This window comes from Osmerus mordax, chromosome 7 (assembly GCF_038355195.1).
Source record: "Osmerus mordax isolate fOsmMor3 chromosome 7, fOsmMor3.pri, whole genome shotgun sequence".
Taxonomy (NCBI): domain Eukaryota; kingdom Metazoa; phylum Chordata; class Actinopteri; order Osmeriformes; family Osmeridae; genus Osmerus; species Osmerus mordax.
Genome location: NC_090056.1, coordinates 5,699,291 through 5,720,098, shown reverse-complemented (window position 1 = coordinate 5,720,098; position 20,808 = coordinate 5,699,291). Strand labels below are relative to the sequence as shown.

Below are 20,808 nucleotides of genomic sequence, written 5' to 3'. Positions count from 1 at the left end.
ACCATGTTCTTAATTGAAACGTTTAAAAAAAAATCGCTAGTTTACTAGCTAATGTTGCATTGCTGATTTGCACAACAGTCCCGCATTTCTGATTAGCCTTGAATGGACTCCATACATGTCTACAGTTTTAACTAAACTCCATTAGCAGCAAATTTTGTTTGATATCATTGCATAACACTACTTGCTTTGGAGACATCGATATACATAACCAAGTGTCTAATTTCCCCCTCAGTTTCGAGGGACAGGGTCTAGGGGTAAACTAAGGGCTATGGGTAAGGGGCAGGGGTAAGACAGAGTATTGGGATTCTGCCTTAGTCTCAAACCTGAGACTTAACAAATCGGTCGGGCGGGGTTAAAGCGGTTCCATAAAGGCCAATTCTGGTTAACGCAATCTGACTAATTAAAGTCAGATTCAAGAAGTCCAGATAATTGCGGTTGCACCATTTTCTCATCAGCCCAAAAGGTAGAACATGGATCATATCGATCCACCACATCAAAATGCAATGTTCACGGCCACGTGACTTCATCCCGAAAGAACATTCTTTGTAAGCCGCGTAGTGACAGCCCCCCCATCCACCACTTTATCAAAATAAAATGACACGCCATGAGTGACATGAACGATAGGCTACGTAGGTCGAGGTCCTCTATTATAGAACTTTCTTGGGCCAACAGTCAACTCCAGCACCTCCTTCAGGAAGTGGAGGTGCACCCCATCAAGACTATCATAATCCCTGGTAACATGGGTCATGTACCATATCACATGTTTTGTTCTTTTTGATCATACCCTATCATTCTTATTTTGTATATGAAAATAAATAGATATTATATATATTGTATTTGCACATATTTGACTGTCAAATTGTGTCGATCCATTTGCAGTACAGGAGAAGCCATGAAACTTGCGTTTTTTTTGTTGATGAACCACAGAAGTGGTTTATTTTACTTGTTGACTGTTTATGTTGGTCCCCTGCAGTGCCGGTCCTAGCACATTTGGTGCCCTAGGCAAGGTCTGTTTGCATACTGTACGCAAAGTAGTATGCTAAAACTGCCCTTGGTTCCAAGGACTAAAGAATACCCTGTTGTATGAGGTTGAAAAGGAAATAAGGTGTATTTCTTTCTTTGTTTTGCAAAAAATTAGGACCATAGTTGGATTGGCCGTGGATGGATTGAGGATTCTTGGAAATAGCATCCACTGTACCACTGCCCCCTAATGTTTTCCCTCCCTTCCTCACCCTCTCTCTCTCTCTTTCTCTCTCCCTCTCTCACCATCCATCCCTCTCCCAGAGATTAAGTCTGTCCTTTGACTTTATGTTTATCTTTTGTCTTCTGTCTTTTGTTTTTGGAAGTCCTGAATTTGGTCATTTTTGTTAGTAAAAAAATCTTTGTGCTTTTGATCCTGTCTGCCTGCTCTCCTCCCAGTACATGTCTGCTCGCTCTATGGGCTTTGATACTACAGCTCCAGTAAAGACAATAACCCATCTAGCAGCAAGGGAACATGCTGTTGGGAGTGTTGTTGAATCCAGGCGCTGAACACTGGCATGTGTGAGATGTTTTTAATAACTGCAAAGAAAGCAAAGAAGTCTAGGCCCATTTAGCCTAGGCCTTCTTATTTTTGTTTTCACATAACAAACGCTTCATTTTTGTGTACATGGTTACAGGATACAATATTATATGGTGTCGCCTACATTTTTTTTAAATATTCTTTTAATGAGGATACATAAAAATGAGGGAATTCATTTTTTTGCACATTTTTTGCACATTTGTATAGGCCACTTAACGTGCCACACAATTCAGAACAGCTACAGCCCATCTGATCTGTGAAAAATCAATTCAACACTTGCTGTGTAGCACTCGGCCTCCGGCCTCGTGGCTACGGCCGAACACCACCCGTGGGAATATCCCTTATCACCCATTAAGTCTTATACTGGGGAAACTATGTATTTACTCTCTACACAGTAAGAACAAGTCTCAAAAACAGTCGGGTAGAGGATGGCTGCAGTAAAGGCCTGACTGAGCCTCACCAGAGCGGGTGGGCAGTAGACTTCATGTACATAACATGCAGTCATGACTAGTTTAATAAATGGCATCCCTAATGACACTCAACAGTATTTATCTAAACCACCGTTCTTCTGTCATTGACAATGACAGAAAAATTGAGAAAATGTTCGGTACACAGTATGCAGTATGCTCACCTACATTCCAAGTCCTTATTTGGTCACGTTCATTAGATAAGCGATTATTGTATAATCCAGTCTATCCATCTACACAAGAAAGCTCTCCCACACCTAGAACATGCAGTGTAAATGCATTGTCTCTCTAGCATGAATAATGGTACAGTCCAGAAGAGTATGTTTAAATTGAATGCCTGTAATTCCTCACTGAGTGATTGGATTGCTGGAAGCCTTCTTTGTGATTGTTTATTTATTGATGTGGTCAAAAAAAACTCTCTGCTCGCTGGTCTCCCAGCATGTGCAACCCGCCCTCTTCAGAGGATTCAGAACGCGGCGGCCCGCCTGGTCTACAATCTACCCAGACGCTCCCATGTTACCCCGCTCCTCATCTCTCTCCACTGGCTACCTATCATGGCCCGTATCAGATTCAAGACCCTGGTATTGACCTTCCGAGCAGTGAACGGGACTGCACCCGTCTACATCAAGTCTCTCCTGCAGCCTTACACCCCCACCCGCCACCTACGGTCTTCTTCAGACAACCGCCTGGTGGTCCCACCGCTCAAGACCGCCCGGTCCCAACACAAGCTCTTCTCCTGTCTGGCCCCCCAGTGGTGGAATCAACTCCCCACCTCCATCAGAGACACTGACTGTCTCTCCACCTTCAAGAAAAGGCTCAAGACGCACTTGTTCCGGGAGTACAACGGTACTTAGGAACGGTTCGCTTGACCCAATGTTAGTTTCCTCAAGGATCACAATGACTCTTGCTTAGAGACTTGTTGCTCTTGTGGTTAGTGGTAACTGATTTAAAATGTTGTTCTCGCTGTGATATATTGTTTTATTACTGTTGCTTGCTTTTTTCCACAGGCACACTTCCACTTATAGCTGTTCATGTTGTTTAATTGTAACTTGTTTAACTACATGCTCTTATGGTTCTTCCCTTTGGCACTTACTTTGGTTGTTCACAATGTGTGCTTCATGTTTTTGGCTACTCGCGATGTTTTTTGGCTATCTTGTTGTTATGATCAGTGACCTATGCACTTTGTAAAGCTCTCTCTTGGAAGTCGCTTTGGATAAAAGCATCTGCTAAATGAATAAATGTAATGTAAAATGTAAAATGTAAATGTTCTCACTGTAAGGTCAACTTGTTTAAGGTCGGACCAGGAAGTGACAAGGATCATGTGTCAGATGCTTGATTCAGATTGCTGGGAAAAATGGTTCTGAAGAGGAAATATTTTGAGCTGATGGTTTGCCTCCAATTGGCTATTGTTATACAATTCCTGCCTATCGTGTTCAGGTGAAGTGAGTGCTAAGGCCTGTTAAAGGGCTGTTCCAAGGATGTCCTCTTCTCCCTGGCCCTCAAAAAAGGAGATGACGAATGACATATGAATCTTAAGCTTGTGAGAAATGCAGAGTGAACCAGGAGATACCAAAGACAGGCTTATGCTCGCTCACATATATCTGCTTTAATCAACGAGGGCTGGCACTCATACCGTGACATTTTCTGTTGTTATCTGTCATCTGACATTTTTGGCTGAAATGTATAACCAAACAACCTTCCATCCAACATCCTCTATGCTCCTGGAATTCGTTGAAACCGTCTTTATCACAGTGGCTTCCTCATTTGTGACCTTCAAAATGACACATCAGATCCTTGGGATTTTGAAACATGGACAAACACACTTGTGAGGGAGCTATGGCCTGGCTCATGGTAAATATCAACATGCTTCTCTTGGTTCATGTACACTGTGGAAGACACATGCAGACAAGCCCCCTCTCTCATATTTGGCATGTGGGGGTAATAGCATGACAGAAACAGTTAAGTTTAAGTTACAAACTACACTTATGAACTTAATTATGTGATTATTTGTCATATAATCAAAATACATTCACCAGGTAATTGTTTTGAAGGTACTCTCTCAACCACAGTGGATCAGCACATCCTAAACACAAGGTTTTGGCCATACAGCTTTTCCATACTCTTCCAGCTCTGGATAAGAGCGTCTGCTAAATGACTAAATGTAAATGTAGGATACAGGCTAAACAAGTGCAGTACTACACATACAATTTAATCCAATAAGAAATATGAATTGACAGTAACAGGCAATTTAGACATGCATACATTATACAGTATTTGCTGACTTGCTTGAGTTAGATGCTGGGAGTAAACAGTAAAGATTAAGGTTTCACATGCTTTCAAGAACAGGTGTGCTTTTGTGATTGTGTCGCTACGGGGAATTGCTGTGGCTCCCTCTAGTGACATTTGACTGGAGCTTCCGTCACATACATTTACATTTATATGTATTCATTTAGCAGACGCTTTTATCCAAAGCGACTTCTAAGAGAGAGCTTTACAAAAGGGCATAGGTCAATGATCATAAACAACGAGATAGCCCCAAAACATTGGAAGTAGCCAAAACATGAAGCATACATTGTGAAAAGCAAATTTACATTTAGTCATTTAGCAGACGCTCTTATCCAGAGCGACTTACAGTAAGTACAGGGACATTCTCCCCAAGGAAAGTAGGGTGAAGTGCCTTGCCCAAGGACACAACCTCATTTGTCGGACCAGCAATCAAACCGGCAACCTTTGGATTACTAGCCCGATTCCCTCACTGCTCAGCCACCTGACTAAACAAATAAGTGCCAATGGGAAGAAACTTAAGAGCATGTAGTTAAACAAATTACAATTAAACAACATGAACCTCAAAAGTGTAATGCAGTGTGTAGGGTAAGGAAGTCCTTGTGCAGACACCAGACCAGTGTTTGTCCCACACAAGTCATGCTGATCACAGAGAAGCCCATCTTCCAGTTTATCCATGACCACCCGGGGAGGCTCCTCAACAAGGTACCCAAAACTGCAAGATTAAGGTTTTCAAATGGGCACAGCAAATTAATGAAATGTTTACACACTTATTTGAACACCTTGTTTGTCTTGTCCAGCTATGCATCAAATTGTGCTACACTTCACTGATTGAATGTGTACAGTGTACAAAATCAACAGTGGATTTGAAGATATACTCATTTTAAACAAAATAAATGAGCATTAAAGTCCAAAATAAATTATTATACCACCAGGAGAAAAAGGACATTGCATGCATCACTTAGGCTACAAGTTGTTACCCAATGCATTGGTCTTTTTGGCTCCCAGGCCTTCCATGATAACAGGGTCACCGACCATGGTTGGACCTGTCTCCTGAGAAGAGTGATGATGGTGCAGCTCATATATTTAAGCTAATATCGTAAAATTTCCTTTATGTATGCAATGGTATTGGAGTGACTTTCTATCCTATTTGAACTGTTGTCAAATTTTTACGAGCGTTTATTAGGAGGTCTCATAAATCCAGATATTTTCATTACTTTGACCTAAGTCAATTTAATTTTAAGTAATTAGATCAAATGAATTAGTAATGTGACTACTGTACAATGTATGATCACAATAGTTTAACTGTAACACAGGCTGCATGCATAAAAAGGTAAATCAACAAACCAGACGCAGTGTGCTGATCAGAACATGGCATCCTTGAAAAAAGCTTTAAATGTCCTTAGTCTTCCTCGGAGCCTGTGTGATTTGTTAGCTGTCTAACTATTGAGTGAAGAATCCCATTAGGGGAAAGTTTCGAAAAAGACCCAAGTATAGCCTATTCATACGCTTATTCATTATTTTTCTCACATAAATAGGGTAAAAATTCTAACCTTTAGATATCACCATGAAAATTACTGAGTTGATTACGTACATCAAGACAAACAAAAAATGTATTACAAGTTTTTTTTTATGTTTGGAAACATGAGAAAACGGTGCATAATCCAATTAGGTATGTGCCAATTTGCATAAATACCACAACAGATCTAAACGTTGGGTATAGCCAGGTGAAAATGTTTTGTTGAATCTTGTTGACAACAGTAAACTTTCCAAAATCTTGGCCTGATGGGGTCCAAATGCTAGTGATGGGGGAAACGAATCTTTCCGAACCAAGGAGCTATTTGAAACAATTGTGTCAAAAAAGTATCGCTTTTTCGAAGCATTTGATACATCTTCTCCATAGGGACACCTGCTGGTCAGTTCATGGTATGGCGACTGTATCGAGAGATTGAAGGAATCGAGTGACGTCAAGTCCTCAAGACGTTAGTCTCACAATCGTCATCAATTTGATAAATAAAGGTTATGTGACAAATGTTTCGATGTGCAAGTGTCAAAAATATATTATCATATATCTTGTTGTATTATAAACAACGTAGGCTAACGTCTTTGCTACTATACATTAATAACATTTATTTTTAGGTTCTGATAGCATTAATCACTTTTACAGCTAGGTTGAGTATGGCCTCGTGGTAAGAGCGCTGACCCTCAGATCGAGATAGTGAGATTGCAACCTCGTTTTAGTGGAAGTGCTGAATCATACATTATTATTTAATAATGTACATTAGTGGCTAAGGTTGTGGAACATGCTTTTGCAACCGGGAAAGGGATGGCCACATTTGAAGGCTGGCAAAACTAAGAAGAATGTGCTTGTGTACAGGAGCGTCAACGCCCGGTTTCATTGAAAATGAATTGGAAGCCGACGCCGACGCGCCGGCCGCTCTGCTGTAGTGGACACTCACCGTTATTCTTGTGTCAATGGACTCCCGGAGCGCTTGCTCTGAACGTCCAATATTACCGCGGATGGGTTGGAGTTTGTTGAAACCCCGAAACGTCTCATACTGACGCCAAAGGTTAACCTTTGCGTCTGCATCAGAAGCCTATAGGGCCGTGACAAAGCGTCGGTATTTGACGACCTGGGAATGAGAACGGGTTGCAACCAATGGTAGGGCAGGTCTCTGGTAATATAGGCCTACCTCATTTCCAATCAATACCATAATCGTACACCTACTTTCTGTCAGTTAAATCGATGATGAGATGGAAGAAGCAGGAGCGAAGCGGCTGCACATTTATGCGCCATCGTCATTCATCTAATTTGCTACTCATGAGTGAGTTCTCCGTCACAAACCTCCCCGCAGCACAACCCCCGTAGTATTGAAAGGGGCGGTCTGGAAAGATTCTGAGCGATTCCTCCTGTGTTCCGTTTTTCCTCCGCTATTGCCGCGTCTCATAGCGCTGGATGCTCAAGTGATAAGAGTAACAGTTTTCTTGTTTGTCATCTTTACGCGGTGCAAAAATAATCCGTTTTTTGTTGTTGCGTTATTTTGTTTTGGAACTATAAACCAAGATGGGGAAAGTGGAGGGAGGCATGAAATGTGTGAAATACCTTCTTTTCGTGTTCAACTTCATGTTCTGGGTAAGTGGTAATTGGTTTTAATGAACGCTGCAGCAAGTGCATGCAAAATAACCGTATGGCACATAGGCTTACATTATTGTCATTATTTTTTAGAACACATAGCCTACCTGCGTGTTCTCTGCAGTATTTATTCGTTTATTTCGATGTTGACTGCTTTGTTGCACTGCCTTTATTCATCCCTCGTTTTAAATCGCGGACGGAGCAGAATGGGTTGAGTTAGGTTGGTCGGGCTCAAATCAGATTTTCCACTGAGGAAAATCCGCCCCTTTTTCCCTGGCGAAGCGTGTTTTTGAAAGGAAGGAGTAGCAGCATGGAAAAACAGCTCAGCACTTGGCTCTTTGCGCCACAGGGCTTTCATGGTATGAGAGAGATGATTGATAAACACTGCAAGTTACAGCGACCCTGAACTGAGAATTCCTATGAATGTCGCGCCACCCAACAATGCAATGTTGCGATAGAGTCAGATAGCCAGACATACCATGACAGAAACACACCGATCTAAACCTCTTTCTTTGTTGGCCTACTTGTTTGTTTATTGCATAACATCAGCAGAAACGTTCATTTTACTTACAAAATATGGTTAAACCGTCGCAACTATCATTTTGACGCATTAGCCAAGTCGACTGAAAAACGTTTTTCGTCCGGTGGCACGACAGTTTCTCAGACTTGGTTTCAGAAGAATATCCAATTGTCACTTAGCTCAGAACTCAGAAGGTGGACCTGAATGTGGGTGTTTATATGTGCTTCTGCAGCACCCACATCGCAATAAAACCTAAGCATGGTGTTTGAGGATTCTTAGCCAATAGGCCTACCTGTTCCACCCCAATTTCACTCTCTCTCTGTTCCTCTGAGAAGCCATTATAGTTTATTAATTGGACTCTTTGACCAAATTGCCTTTTTTCCCATGAAATTACATCTTGCCTGTCAACACCAGTCTAACTTCTATAGGTCTTTACTCTTTCTTACACCCTGTGCTTTGTGTGTGCTTTGTGTGTGTCTGCTTGCTACTCCAAAAGGGAAGTTCCTTTGTGTGTGTGAGAATTTTCCAACACAGCATCTGCCAAGTGGATCAGGCGGGGAGCTTGTTCAATGGATCCATTGTGATTGAAGGACAATGGCATAATTTAAATCTGCCGTTAGTCCGGATTAGCCTATAGCCGAACGCGGCGGATGGCGGCTTGTCGCTAGCTGTCTTAGCATTAAGCATGTATGGGGTGGGGGGCTGTTGGAGGCTGCCAGAGTGCCCTGCACCAGTCATCCAGAGAGAGGAAAAGTTGAAAGTGAATTCCAGCTAATTGGAAAAGAGAGGCAGGTGCATGTGGAGGGGGAGAGACTGTTTTGCGATGGAGAGAGTTGTTGCGAGTAGGGGGTAGAGTAAAGACCAACTGTAGTGGAAAGGAAGAGAACATGATGAGAGATAAAAGGGTCAGTGGGAGATTGTGTGTGTATGTGCACACGCTTGTATGTGTGTGTGTTCAAGCAGAAGAGACAGTTGGCACCGGCCTGACCTAGATTCAGGGGGGAATGTAGATCAAACAGTAAAATCACTGGCAAATCTTTATTTGAGCTATGTGTATATCCATGTGTCCGGTGTTTTATCAATGGCTACACTAGCAATGTTTCACTAATGGCTTCACACAAATACTCCCACATCCGTACACACACGTACACTCTCATAAACAAACAACACCCCCGCTCAATATTCTGTGCAGCCACAAAGCTGATGAATGCAGCCATGAAATAAACAATGCATGCTTGTGCACCTCTTTCGACGTAGCCCGTCACGGAGCCGTTCCTATGTCACCCAGCCCTAACCCTCCATCTCCTCCTGTAATCACGCCAGCACAGTCCCTCAGGCCTCCTCCGGGCGCTGGGTCTGACGGAGAGAGGGATGAAAACTAGAAGGGGATGGGAGGGGCTAAGGCCGAGCCTCGTGTCCCCAGTGCAGCCTGAGATGAAGGGAGAGAGGGGACGCTGGTGCTGTTGTTGTCGGCCGCTCCATGTTATGTTCCAGAACTGTTATCAGACTACAGCGACACACGCACACACAGATACACACACACACACAGAGAAACGAGGTCCTTTAAACAAACTAAACAAAGTAGAAATGGCTATGCAGACAGCGCACACACACACGTTAATCAGCAGTGTTTATAAAGCTCTACAAGTTCATGTCAAGCCAAACAAGAACGATTTACTATTTAAATTCCATCAAGGCAAGATTTCCCCTGTGTATTTAATAATAACCCAGGAGGTCCTAGTCTGTGTACATTACATTGGGTCCTGATACATGATCCAAGTCAATGGAATGTGTCTTTTACTCTGCTCTGACCAACAAAACATTTGTTCCAGAGTCTAGTCGATCGACACCCATCACAGTCTCACTGCAATAAGTAAAGGTTGATTTATTGAGCGTCTAACTGACATTAAAATGGAGCACTTTAAATCAATACCAAATAAGGAGAGCAAGAAGGCAGGTGGCATAGACACACAAGTATGCACACAAGTACACACACAAGTACGCACACAAGCACACACACAGGCTGGCCAGGATGGGAGTGCCACCATGACCTGTCCTTCATTGTCTGCCTGGATGGCTTGGCCTGATTTGAAGAAAGGTTTTCTGTGAGATAGACCTAGAGAAAACTTGGTTTCTCCGTAGGAAAATACTTATTTAACGACACATTTAGAAAAAGCACTGTAAAAAGAAACAACCTCAATAAAGACCAAACCCAAAGATTTCCACCGCTGTCCAGAAATACCCAGACTCAGACACCATGCATGGCACAGACTGGAGGAGGACAAACTATTTACATTGTTTCTTCAGTTGTGGTGAAATAAGCGTTTGGGTTCTGTTACCAGAGACAACAAGCTAATTCTCCTAGAAAGAGAATAGAGCCGTGACAAACACGCGCAGCATGCCATGCAAGATCTATACTGTATTCATGTGTTGTACTGTACCCGGAGCATTCTGCCCTCAAACAACTCTTGACCAAAGTTCTTTCTGTTTTCCCCCTCTCTTCCCACTCTTTCATTCTCTCCTTCCATCATTGTCTCTCTTTGTTGCTCTCGCTGCCTCCTCATTGTGTGCCAAAACCGTTGTCACTGCAAGACAGTGGCCCTTTGTCCTGATGGGTGAGGTGGGGGGGGGGGGGGGGAAGTTAGGCAACAGGGTAAAAGAGGAGGATGAAGGGGAGAGATGAAGGAGAGAAAGTAGGGTGAGAGCAAAAGAGGGGCGAGGAAGGGGGGTATTTGGGGTATTTTGGATTGAGGGGTGTGTGTGTGTGGAGGAGGGTGGGGGGGGGGGGGTCAGGAGGGATTTGGTAAAGGAGAGAAAGGGTATCTGGTGTCAGGCAACTGCAGGGTTATGATGTTGAAACAGGCCTGGAGGTTGTAAGTGAGGGGGTTAATTGAACCCTGGGGACCGCAGAGCCAAGGATCGCCCCAATCCTAATGTATTTAGTATGGCACATGCATCATCTTCGCTCCTGCTGTTACTACAAACCAGTGGCCATTTTAGACTCTTTTTAGGGGTGCTCAAGCACACCTAAATTTAATCTCAGCACCCCTAAAAATAAGAATGAAAAAATATATATATTATGAATTATTATTATTATCTTAAATAAGTTTTAGGGCTCTAACATGTTAAAAAATGTTTATTTATTGTTGGCACATCATCACCGTTTCATTTAATGCTGGTAGTTCATGAAGAAAGGGACTTTCTTAGTTTTTTCATTCATTCAATGTTTTGCATAATAATAAATAAATGTAGCCATTCATTGTTATCAGTGAAATTAGTGATTTATTAGCAAGGGGGTTTAACACTTTTGCAAGGCACTATATCCATGTCACATTCTCATTGGGGGCTGAGCCCCCCTAAAGGTCTGATCCTATAATCTCCCCTGCTACAAACGTATAGCACTTTACCCCATTTGCGCCCTCTTAACCTGTTCATTTTTGACACAATAGCAACTATCTAGCTACACTTATTTGCCTTGCCAGCTGCACTTTATTTAGCAATAGCATGTTATCATGGTGGCAGGTTTTCCCAGTGCCTGAGGGAAATTCCACCTAATTTCACCTTAGTTATTCCTTTATTACTGTACCATGGAGTGTTCGTACACATACCAGGGCTAACCAGATCCAGAGGCTTGACGGGCCTCCTTCCTTTGGGCTGGGTTATATTATCTACCAATGCCCTCAGATCCTTATGCTTTAGAACAGGCACTAATGGATCATCTCAAGGTGCTCAGATGTCCTATCCATCACTTCCTCCCTGACACTAAATCCTGGGTTTGGGTCTGAGCCCAGGAGACTGGCTCCAAAGCCTGTCCCATTCGTGTTGTTTACTGCCTCAACCTTGGCTCTGCTACCACCTGGGAAGAGGCCTGTGGCTGTGCAGGAGAAGGAGGGAGCGATGGGGAGGGTGAGAAGAGGCACAGGATAGAAGAGCGGAGGAGACGCGAAGAGAAAGAAGAGAGACGCACGCCAGCCGCATGAGCCCCATGATCCGATGGACAAGCGTTAAATCGTAGATAAGTCCGAAATACCCCATGTTTTTTTTCTAAATCTTTTATTCCGTACCCACACATGCGCCAAGATGACAGATTTGAGGGGGAATTTAAATTCCATTGAGTGGCCCAGCTGGTTTAGTTTCCAGCTGCTGTGTTCAGACAGAATGTCAAGAGCAACACAAACATGTCATCACTAGAACAGGGCTCGTGGGCTTGTCTGAAAATAGGCCTATGGCAGACCTTGGCTCTAATCTTGCAGATGGGACAAGGCCCTACGACTTGACTCCAAAATGAAAATAGATGGATGTATTTAATCTCAAGGACTGAGAGCGCCATGCAGAGTCAGCAATTGAAAGATGTGTTCTGGTTGTTTTGTTTGACCAATTTCAGCACTGCTCAGGGACAGGAATGAGAGAAAGCTTCCCATCGTGAACGTTGAAACAGCATACCATTCTTGCCACGTCAGCCACGTCTACGATGAATCAGCCTTTGACTTTGAAGAGTTCTAGCCACCTTGATGTTTTGTTGAACCGCCAGGGAAGTTTCTTTGGATTTTACTCTTGGTCTCTGCGAGTTATAAGTACTATAGTCAATATAGGGAACTAGCAAACTTCAGCTAGGGCGAGAACCAGGAAACTGAAAATCATCAACACTTTGACTCTCCTCTGGCATGAAATATTTGTGGATGACATGGCTTTGTATGGCTAGGAACATAAGACCGCATTTTTTCAGATACCATTTTTATATTTATGGGGAACAGGAGGTGCATACATAGTTGTGGGCCAATGCCCACCCCATAATGCAGGACCTTTACACACACTCACACACACTCACACACACTCACACACACACTCACACTCACACACACACACACACACACTCACACACACTCACACACACTCACACACACTCACACTCACTCACACACACTCACACACACTCACACGCACTCACACACACTCACACACTCACACACACACACTCACACACATACCAACACCAGAGTGGCTTTCCTCTAGAGGCACAGAAGCGGCTCAATGATCCCTAAAACGCTTCACCATCGATCAGTAAAAGGGAGTAGATACTATCATGTGTTGATTTCCACAGTATCAGTAACATGATGTTCCCATGAGGAGTCATGGCAGAATATTGTTGGGGCTGAAAGTCTGTGTAGGTTCCATCCACATGGAGTCACACACCAACTCGCTGTAAGAATAACACACTGGTGTGTGTGTGTGTGTGTGTGTGTGTGTGTGTGTGTGTGTGTGTGTGTGTGTGTGTGTGTGTGTGCCAATGTCTGTGCTTGTCTGTTTACTGTTGAAGATGAAAAAATGTAAGCAACAGAATAAACACTCCAACTGAACAGGGGAGTCTGTTTCTTCTCAAAGCACTTTTTCCCACCAAAGGGGGATTTCTTAAACACTGGTAATAGACCATCTAAGGAGTTGTTGACCTGTGTAATTGGGCTTAAGCAAATCAGGTAAATGATGATTCACTTTAATCCTCTGTAACTAAGTATTGTTTTTAAATATTTAATAAAACGTGAATTCCCAAAAGTTATATCGATTAGTACATTCGTAATTCTAACTGTACCCAAAGCTCAGACAGGATTAATATGGAGGGATAAAGAATCAGATTTACTAGTTACCACTAGTTATATGAGTGGAAATAATGGAAAATACTGTTCTACTGTACAGTTGTACTTTACATCAAATATCGATGAAAAAAGATATTTCTGTCTATGCCTCTCCCAGATGGCCCAATCAATCGTAACCCCTCTCCGTCTGTCTCTCTGTCATCCTCCCTCCTAGTTGATGGGCTCCTTGGTGCTGGCAGTCGGGTTATGGTTGCGTTTTGACCCAGAAACCGTGTCCCTCCTCAATGGCGACGGAGCACCTGACACGTTCTTCATTGGTGAGTACAAAATACACAGTCGAGGAGAAGACAGAAGGGTTGGTCAGTGAACACTGTGGAAATGTTCTCTGTCTGTGTCAGGAATGAGCATGGATAGAGGAGTAGCAGCAGTTTGTTCCAAATGGTAGACAAGGTGACGATGATGACCACATGCTAACTGGAAAACAGCTGTCCAGACTAGAGGTTTGGGGGGGAGGTTTTGAAGAAATTGAAATATCTCCTGTTTACGTAATCCGCAGAAGTCCCGAAATGAAGTTCCCCCCTTCTGGATTGTGAAGGACAGATTGAAATGTGTTAGTTTATACACATTTATACCATATATATATATAATATTTATTTCATTGTCTCCTCTGCAGACACAGCCATTACTCACAAGACTCGTTTAGGAGTAGATTAGTGGACTATTGTGTGGAGTCCATTTTGTAGCCCTGTCCAGTCCTCTTTATATTCCATGTGTACGGTATACCACCTACTTTAGACATGGGTGTGTGTGACCTTGTATAAAAGGAAGAACTGATATACAGTATATATACACGTGACAAGATAACTGTGGATCCAAGACACGAATCAATCAGGAGAAACTGAGAGCAGCAGAGAGGTAAGGAGAGAGGTGTAACAGAGAGAGCGAGGGAGAGAAAGAGAGAGAGAGAGAAAGAGAGAGAGAAAGAGAGGTGTAACAGAGAGAGAGGGAGAGAAAGAGCGAGAGAGGGGGACAACTCAGACAGGAGGGAGAAGAATGCGTTTGGCAAAGATCGACTCAGATGCTAGAGACAGCCATCCTTCCTCCCTCCTACCTCCTCCCTCCCTCCCTCCCTCCCTCCCTCGTTCCTCCCTACCTCTCTCTTGATTTGAGAAAACCATTGGTAACAGCTATGCAGAGAAATACATCAGGACTGGAAAAGATTCCCAGGCCCTGCTGTTGTACGCACTAAATCTGGTTCCCCAGTCCTTGAGGGTCGTGGTTGAAACCCCTGCTGTCCCTGTGTCTATCATAACCTCCGTCATCACTTGTCAGGTATTCCAGCGGCATCTTCAATGGAACTCCCGGAGTCCCCATTACACGTGGGTCCTAAAATTACACCTAAGCATATGGCTGGTTCATCCTATACATGTACACATGATATGCTGTCTTGCTCTGTAGGGCTATGTTTAGATTGTGACTGTGTTTATGTGGGTGTGAGTGTGCGTGTGTGGAGGCATGTGTCTCTGTTTACATTGGCAGTTTGTAGGGACTTAAGGTCGATTTGTGACTAATCGGATTTACCTTAGTGGGTAAGTAGCGTAAGACTGATTCCTGGGCAGGCAAATTGATTGTGAACGTTTGAATTAGATGTTTTTGCTCCTGTCACTGAAAATACCTTTTTAAAACAAAGAATTCCAAAATCAATGTGAACATTATGGCCTGCAGTGTGAATCAAGCCTTCGTCTCTACAGCTAGTTGGTCACAAGGCCAGGTCCTGTCAGGCTCCACATGGCTGTGACAGTAAGAGCTGTCCTTCACTGAGAACCCTCCCATGCTCTGCACTGACATCTAAGAGTCCACTCCACTGTCTCCATAGCTACAGCATTGAGGGACTATTCTCATTCTCCCTCTCATTCTCATTGAATTACTTCTCCCCCCCCCACACACACACACGTACTGCCTACACAGCCTGAAGAAAAGGTATTGAGGGAGGCTTGTAGTGAGGAGGGGGTATGACTGCAAATCTGTTCTCTGAGGTAACGTTAAAGAACTGCAGTTTCTTCCTGCTAAAATGGCGGCCATGTTTGCCGGTTACCTCAGTAGGCCGAGGGCTGAGAGAAAGTGTATGTCTGTTTCACAGATGGTTAGGGAAGGCAGGGGCGCATGAGAAATAAACAGCATTGCTGAGTTGTGCTAAGAGCCCAAGGAGTCACTTTACACCTGCTGGCTAGCACTTGTGAGCCGACAGTCTTTCTCAGTAGCTCTTGTGATTGGTCCTCCTCACAGTGTACCCTGTGTCATGGTTGTCTTTTGACTGTCTGAGGGGAAAATGGATCCTTTCGCTTATCTCTACTCTGATTGTGAGGAAGGTTACCTGATATGCTTCTGATAAGACCATCATTAGCTCAGTTCTCCTCTCTGCCAGTATACAAAATGCTTACTAATAGTGTCTTAAACACACACACACACACACTTCCCTATCTTTTTCAACACACTTCTTTTTCTATCCCTCTCCCTCTTTTCTTCTTTTCGGTCTTCTCTGTCACCTGAGCCTAATCTCACCTGGGGTAGTAAGTATCCAGTCTGACCCCTTCCTCTGTAGACCCGTTGCTTGGCAACAGACCCCACCCCTGTGACCAGAGAAACCCATTCGGGTTCCAGCCTGTCGTCATGCTTCATGTCCCTCAAGACCCATTATACTTTGCAGCTAATGAGGTTCATAATGGAGACACCATGAGCCTGTACTAGGGCATCTCAGTTCCCACAAAAACACTTTTGATGAGCTTTTAAATGTTTTTAATAACATGTAAGTAATGCATATGTCCAAAATTAGGATTTCTACAGAATATCATGCACTTAAGTATGTTGTTGTTGTGGCTTTGTCTGTTTTAAAACATCGGCTCCACCTAAACTAAATGTTCTAGACGTGTAGAGGAAAATGCCCTTTTCCATATGTTATGAAAGTCACCATGGAGAAACTGACCAAAACACGCAATCAAGTTTCATAATTTAACTACAGCAAAGGCAACACAAAACACTGAGTTAAAGTTGCAGGCGGTTCTTTTAAATTGGGCTTCTATAATCTTATTTCCACACACCAGTAAAACTATCCCTGTGCTGCCCTCATCTGGTGAAAATGTTTACTACTTGACAGTGAACAATAACCTTACTACAAAGCAAAGTGCTGTATTAAACAACATTTTTTTACAATTCACTTTCTGTTTCTTCCCAGGTGTGTATATTCTGATAGGGGCTGGAAGTCTGGTGATGTTAGTGGGCTTTTTCGGGTGTTGTGGTGCAGTTCGGGAGTCCCAGTGTCTACTAGGTTCGGTGAGTGTACACACACACACTCACACACACACACTCTCTCTCTCTCTCTCACACACACACACACACATACACTCACTCACTCACTCACTCACTCACTCACTGACTGACTCACACAAACAGGAACATTTTATGAATGAATGAACAACAAAAAGGGAAATCAGAAAGTTGGCTTCAATGAGTGAACGTTGTCTGACAGGATTGTGTTGGTCTGTAGTTCTTTGCCTGCCTGTTGATCATCTTTGGAGCCGAAGTTGCCGCCGGAGTGTTTGGATTCTTAAACAAGGACAAGGTAGGATTCTCAGGGTACAATACCGTAAATGCTTGACCAACTGGTATTCCCATTAAGAAACAGTTCTAGTGAACTGTCTGTGATAAGGTAAGGATTGCATTCAGTAAAGGTTTCTCTCCTCTCGCTCTCAAAGATCATTGAAGACGTTCAAAGCTTCTACATCAAAACTTTGGATGACAACAACAACAACAACAGCACAGGGGTACTAACCTCCTATCACAATGTGGTGAGTGGATGTGGTATTACTTTGCAACTTTGAGAACTCTAAACAAGCACACCTGCCTATATTCCTCCTCCTTGGGAATCTGCGATGGAAAATGGCTTCTTAGATGAAGGCCTCAGCTCCTTTACACCAGTGGAGTCCCATTAGAAGAGTTATTTCTCAATAAAATGGAGGGAGGCAGGGAGAGAGGGAGGGTCTCTAGATTATAGCCTGTGTGATGATGCAACGTGTTGATCTGTCATGTGACCTAACGCATCTGTCCCTCCTCTAGTTAAAGTGCTGTGGCACCACAGAGAGACCCTGTCCTGACGCCCCAGAAGAGACCAAGGTGAGCCCCGACAGCAGTCAAATGGAGGAACGAATGAAACAAGAATGAATGAATTTGTGCGGAAAGGCATCGACGACTGAGTGAACAGCCACCACATGAGCAAATGCACCGCAAAAACACTCATGATCATATAAGTCGAATGAAGGAATACATAGATGAGAGAAGACGACTGAATGGTCCTTTAGAAAAAGAAGAGACGTGTATTGTTTGTTTATTGATCATGATCGTGTGCCACACTGTGATCATGTGACACACGCATGCAGGGAGTCGCCACACAAACACACACAGACGCACTGGTGTCACCCTATGAGGGGATTTCGATGAATATCAAAGTCTAAATCACACGAAACTACCATGCTGCCCTCCTGTTTGTTGGTGACAAAACCTGCTAACAAGCGCCACCTGTGTGTTCCTGTCTGTGTTTGCCGTGAAGACCTGCGAGGCAGCCATCGAGGAGTTCTTCAACACTAAGCTCTACGTCATTGGCTACGTGGGCATCGGCATTGCTGGCGTAATGGTGAGTACGGGGAGGGAGGCGTGCAGAGAGGAGAGGAGTAGACTGGTTGGCTGAGTAGTCATGTAGGACGGACATAAGGTTCCCTGGTGAACAGGGCCAGATGAGAAGCTTGTCATGACGTCATCTTCATTACCGTCCTCTCCTCCTTTCCTCACCGTGTCTCTCCAGATCATCGGAATGATCTTCAGCATGGTGCTGTGCTGTGCCATCCGGAACAGCAGAGAGGTCATCTAGACCCCTCACCTTCAGCCTCCCTCATCCCCTGACCCCTGACCCCCGACCTCTGGCCCCTGACAACAGCTGGCCCCTCGGAAACTCTGCATCAACAGCCCTTGGAGCAATGCGTGATGTCATCAGTCTGCGTCAACTACAGTATGTGAACAGGATAGGTCATCCTTGGTCTCTGTCTAACTTAAATTTCTCAGATTTTTCCCCAACTAGTCCTACTGCGATATGGCTTAACTGTCTGACGCGTCAATAGCATGCAAAGGCAAGGGAAGGGACAGTTTACAGACCCATTTAGTCACCGTCATTGTCAAGGCGCACTTGACCCAAATTCAGAATCCCAATTCACTATTTATGGGTCCGTTAGAGGTGTGAGCTCTCCGTCCTTCACCCGTTCCCTCAGAGCAGAGAGGGCAGGGTGGGGTCAGCATGTGAGAACATTCTCGTGTTTGGGTCCACACACACACACACAGATATAGCAATATCATGTGATGTGAAACCAAGGGCACTCAAAAGGAATCCCAGGAAGCAAGCTGATTGGTTGTCATGGGTCATGTCCCTGTACTTTAAGCATGCACTGTACACACACACTACACATGGCACATGTCGAGTCACGAGTCACATGACTCACGGCTTTTATGGGCTCCTGACACACCACACACCACACACACGTAGACCTGTGGCTTTTGTCCCAGCACATCCCCTCACTCCTTCCTGCAGAAATAAAACCACACGCTCCTATTTCCTCTCCTTGATCCCATTTGTATTTCTAGTCCACTCTCTCTTTCTCCCTGCCTGTTTCACCCATTTCCCATCCTTTTTTCCTTCTCTATCCTGGGTGTGAGGCCAGAGGAATCATCTGGGTCACTTGGCACAGTAGCCCTGTAACACTGATATCACCATATCCTCCTTTCTCAGATAAATTTAAAGGAGGGCCACTCTCCTTTTTACTTCTCAGACACTGAGCCAGAGGGGGAAAGAGATTCTTACGTAAGAGATCTGACACTCCTCTGACTACAGTTTGTATACAGTTGTGTTAACAGCCACTGAAGCCACATGCTATCATTATCAGTGACTGTAGGAGCTGTAGAAGTTGTAGTCGTCGTTCTGTCATGCAATTGACTCCTACACATACACACACACCTCGACATCTGGTCCTGACAGACGCCTTCCTGTGCCTTATCATCAAACAACCCCAAATTGCAATGCTTTCAGTTCAGTATCCCTGTTCAGGACTGTATATATCTGTGTACATTTTTTCCAGTAGATTGGTGGCTGGTGGCCGTTGTGATAGTCCAGAATCTAACCTTTTATAGATGCAGGCCTGTTAGGGGTAGCTTGTTTTAGTTGACAGCAGTGTTTGTAGTAAACCCAAGCTGTTTTTGGACAGCTCAGTGTGATTTTCTTAATGTGCCTTGCTTTTTCTTTCCACCATTGAAGCTAAACCTGTCTGCCACGTTCAACAGTGTTTGTAGGAATGGCCTACATGGCAACTGGTTTAATATACATAATCATAGTTATAGAGCCTTTTTCACACAAAAAAACGTTTGTAACATAAGTGTCTTGAACATAATGTCTTTCAAAGCAACGGGGGCCCATCTTAATCCTGTTGAGTGTCACTCTACTTGTCTCCTTTCTCTCATCTCCTCTAATGTACAATAAAGGAGGGGTGAAATTAATTTACCCTGAATTATTCATTATGCTAAGACCTATCAAGTGTCTGTTCCCATCAATGCATATAAAGTGAAGGTGACAAAGGGAAGTACGCCAATTAGGACAATTAAGATTTGCCCCATCTCTGCCATTACGTTAGAGATTGCGAAGCGAGGCAGGTGCCACTTAATGTAAACCGATAAAAGGTCTATTGAATTCTTTCCCTCTTACCAGATATCTGTTGTTTTGGTGTTTGACCCTGTTGTAAGTATATGTGAGGAGCTTAACTTACTTATCCTCTGGTCTTAATGACAGCCCCCATTAAGGGCTTGTGCTGTCTTCCATGTTTAAAACAAGAATTAAGTTGTTTTGTACTGTACACCTTTTAAACAAACGGTCATGTTGCAGTCAAGTGTCTGTGGTTTGTGTGTTAATTTATTTTTGATGGCTGAATGTAATTTCAGTCAAAATTGCATTCCGAGCTTCTCAGGAAGATAGACGTTCGACGACTAATAAAATGAATACTTTGAACCATTGTTTTTCCCTGTCTCTCAGTTTACCGCTTGATGAACCTCTATGGGGACCATGTTTGAGGGAAAATGTTTGAATATAGCTCTAAATAAAAAATAAAGGCTAAAAGGCTCTCATGGGGGGAAACCTGTATGGCCTTGGTCAAAGTGTTGCCTTT

At 43.7% G+C, this 20,808-nt stretch overlaps 1 protein-coding gene across 1 annotated transcript; it reads left to right on the top strand.

Moving 5' to 3' along the window:
* The first annotated feature begins 7,271 nt into the window (after positions 1-7,271).
* Positions 7,272-20,767, top strand: LOC136945743 (tetraspanin-2-like). The gene is made up of 8 exons (XM_067239751.1): positions 7,272-7,444; positions 13,770-13,872; positions 16,788-16,885; positions 17,100-17,174; positions 17,308-17,400; positions 17,669-17,725; positions 18,159-18,242; positions 18,411-20,767. The coding sequence occupies exons 1-8, from the start codon at positions 7,376-7,378 to the stop codon at positions 18,474-18,476; spliced, it is 645 nt and encodes a 214-aa protein (XP_067095852.1). The 5' UTR covers positions 7,272-7,375; the 3' UTR covers positions 18,477-20,767.
* Positions 20,768-20,808: the final 41 nt, after the last annotated feature.

What these genes read in the sequence shown, in the direction of transcription:
- LOC136945743 (XM_067239751.1), top strand. Translation starts at nt 7,376, where the DNA reads ATGGGGAAAGTGGAGGGAGGCATGAAATGTGTGAAATACCTTCTTTTC. An exon ending in TGTTCAACTTCATGTTCTGG is followed by an intron (nt 7,445 to 13,769) that starts GTAAGTGGTAAT and finishes CCTCCCTCCTAG; the next exon opens with TTGATGGGCTCCTTGGTGCT. An exon ending in ACCTGACACGTTCTTCATTG is followed by an intron (nt 13,873 to 16,787) that starts GTGAGTACAAAA and finishes GTTTCTTCCCAG; the next exon opens with GTGTGTATATTCTGATAGGG.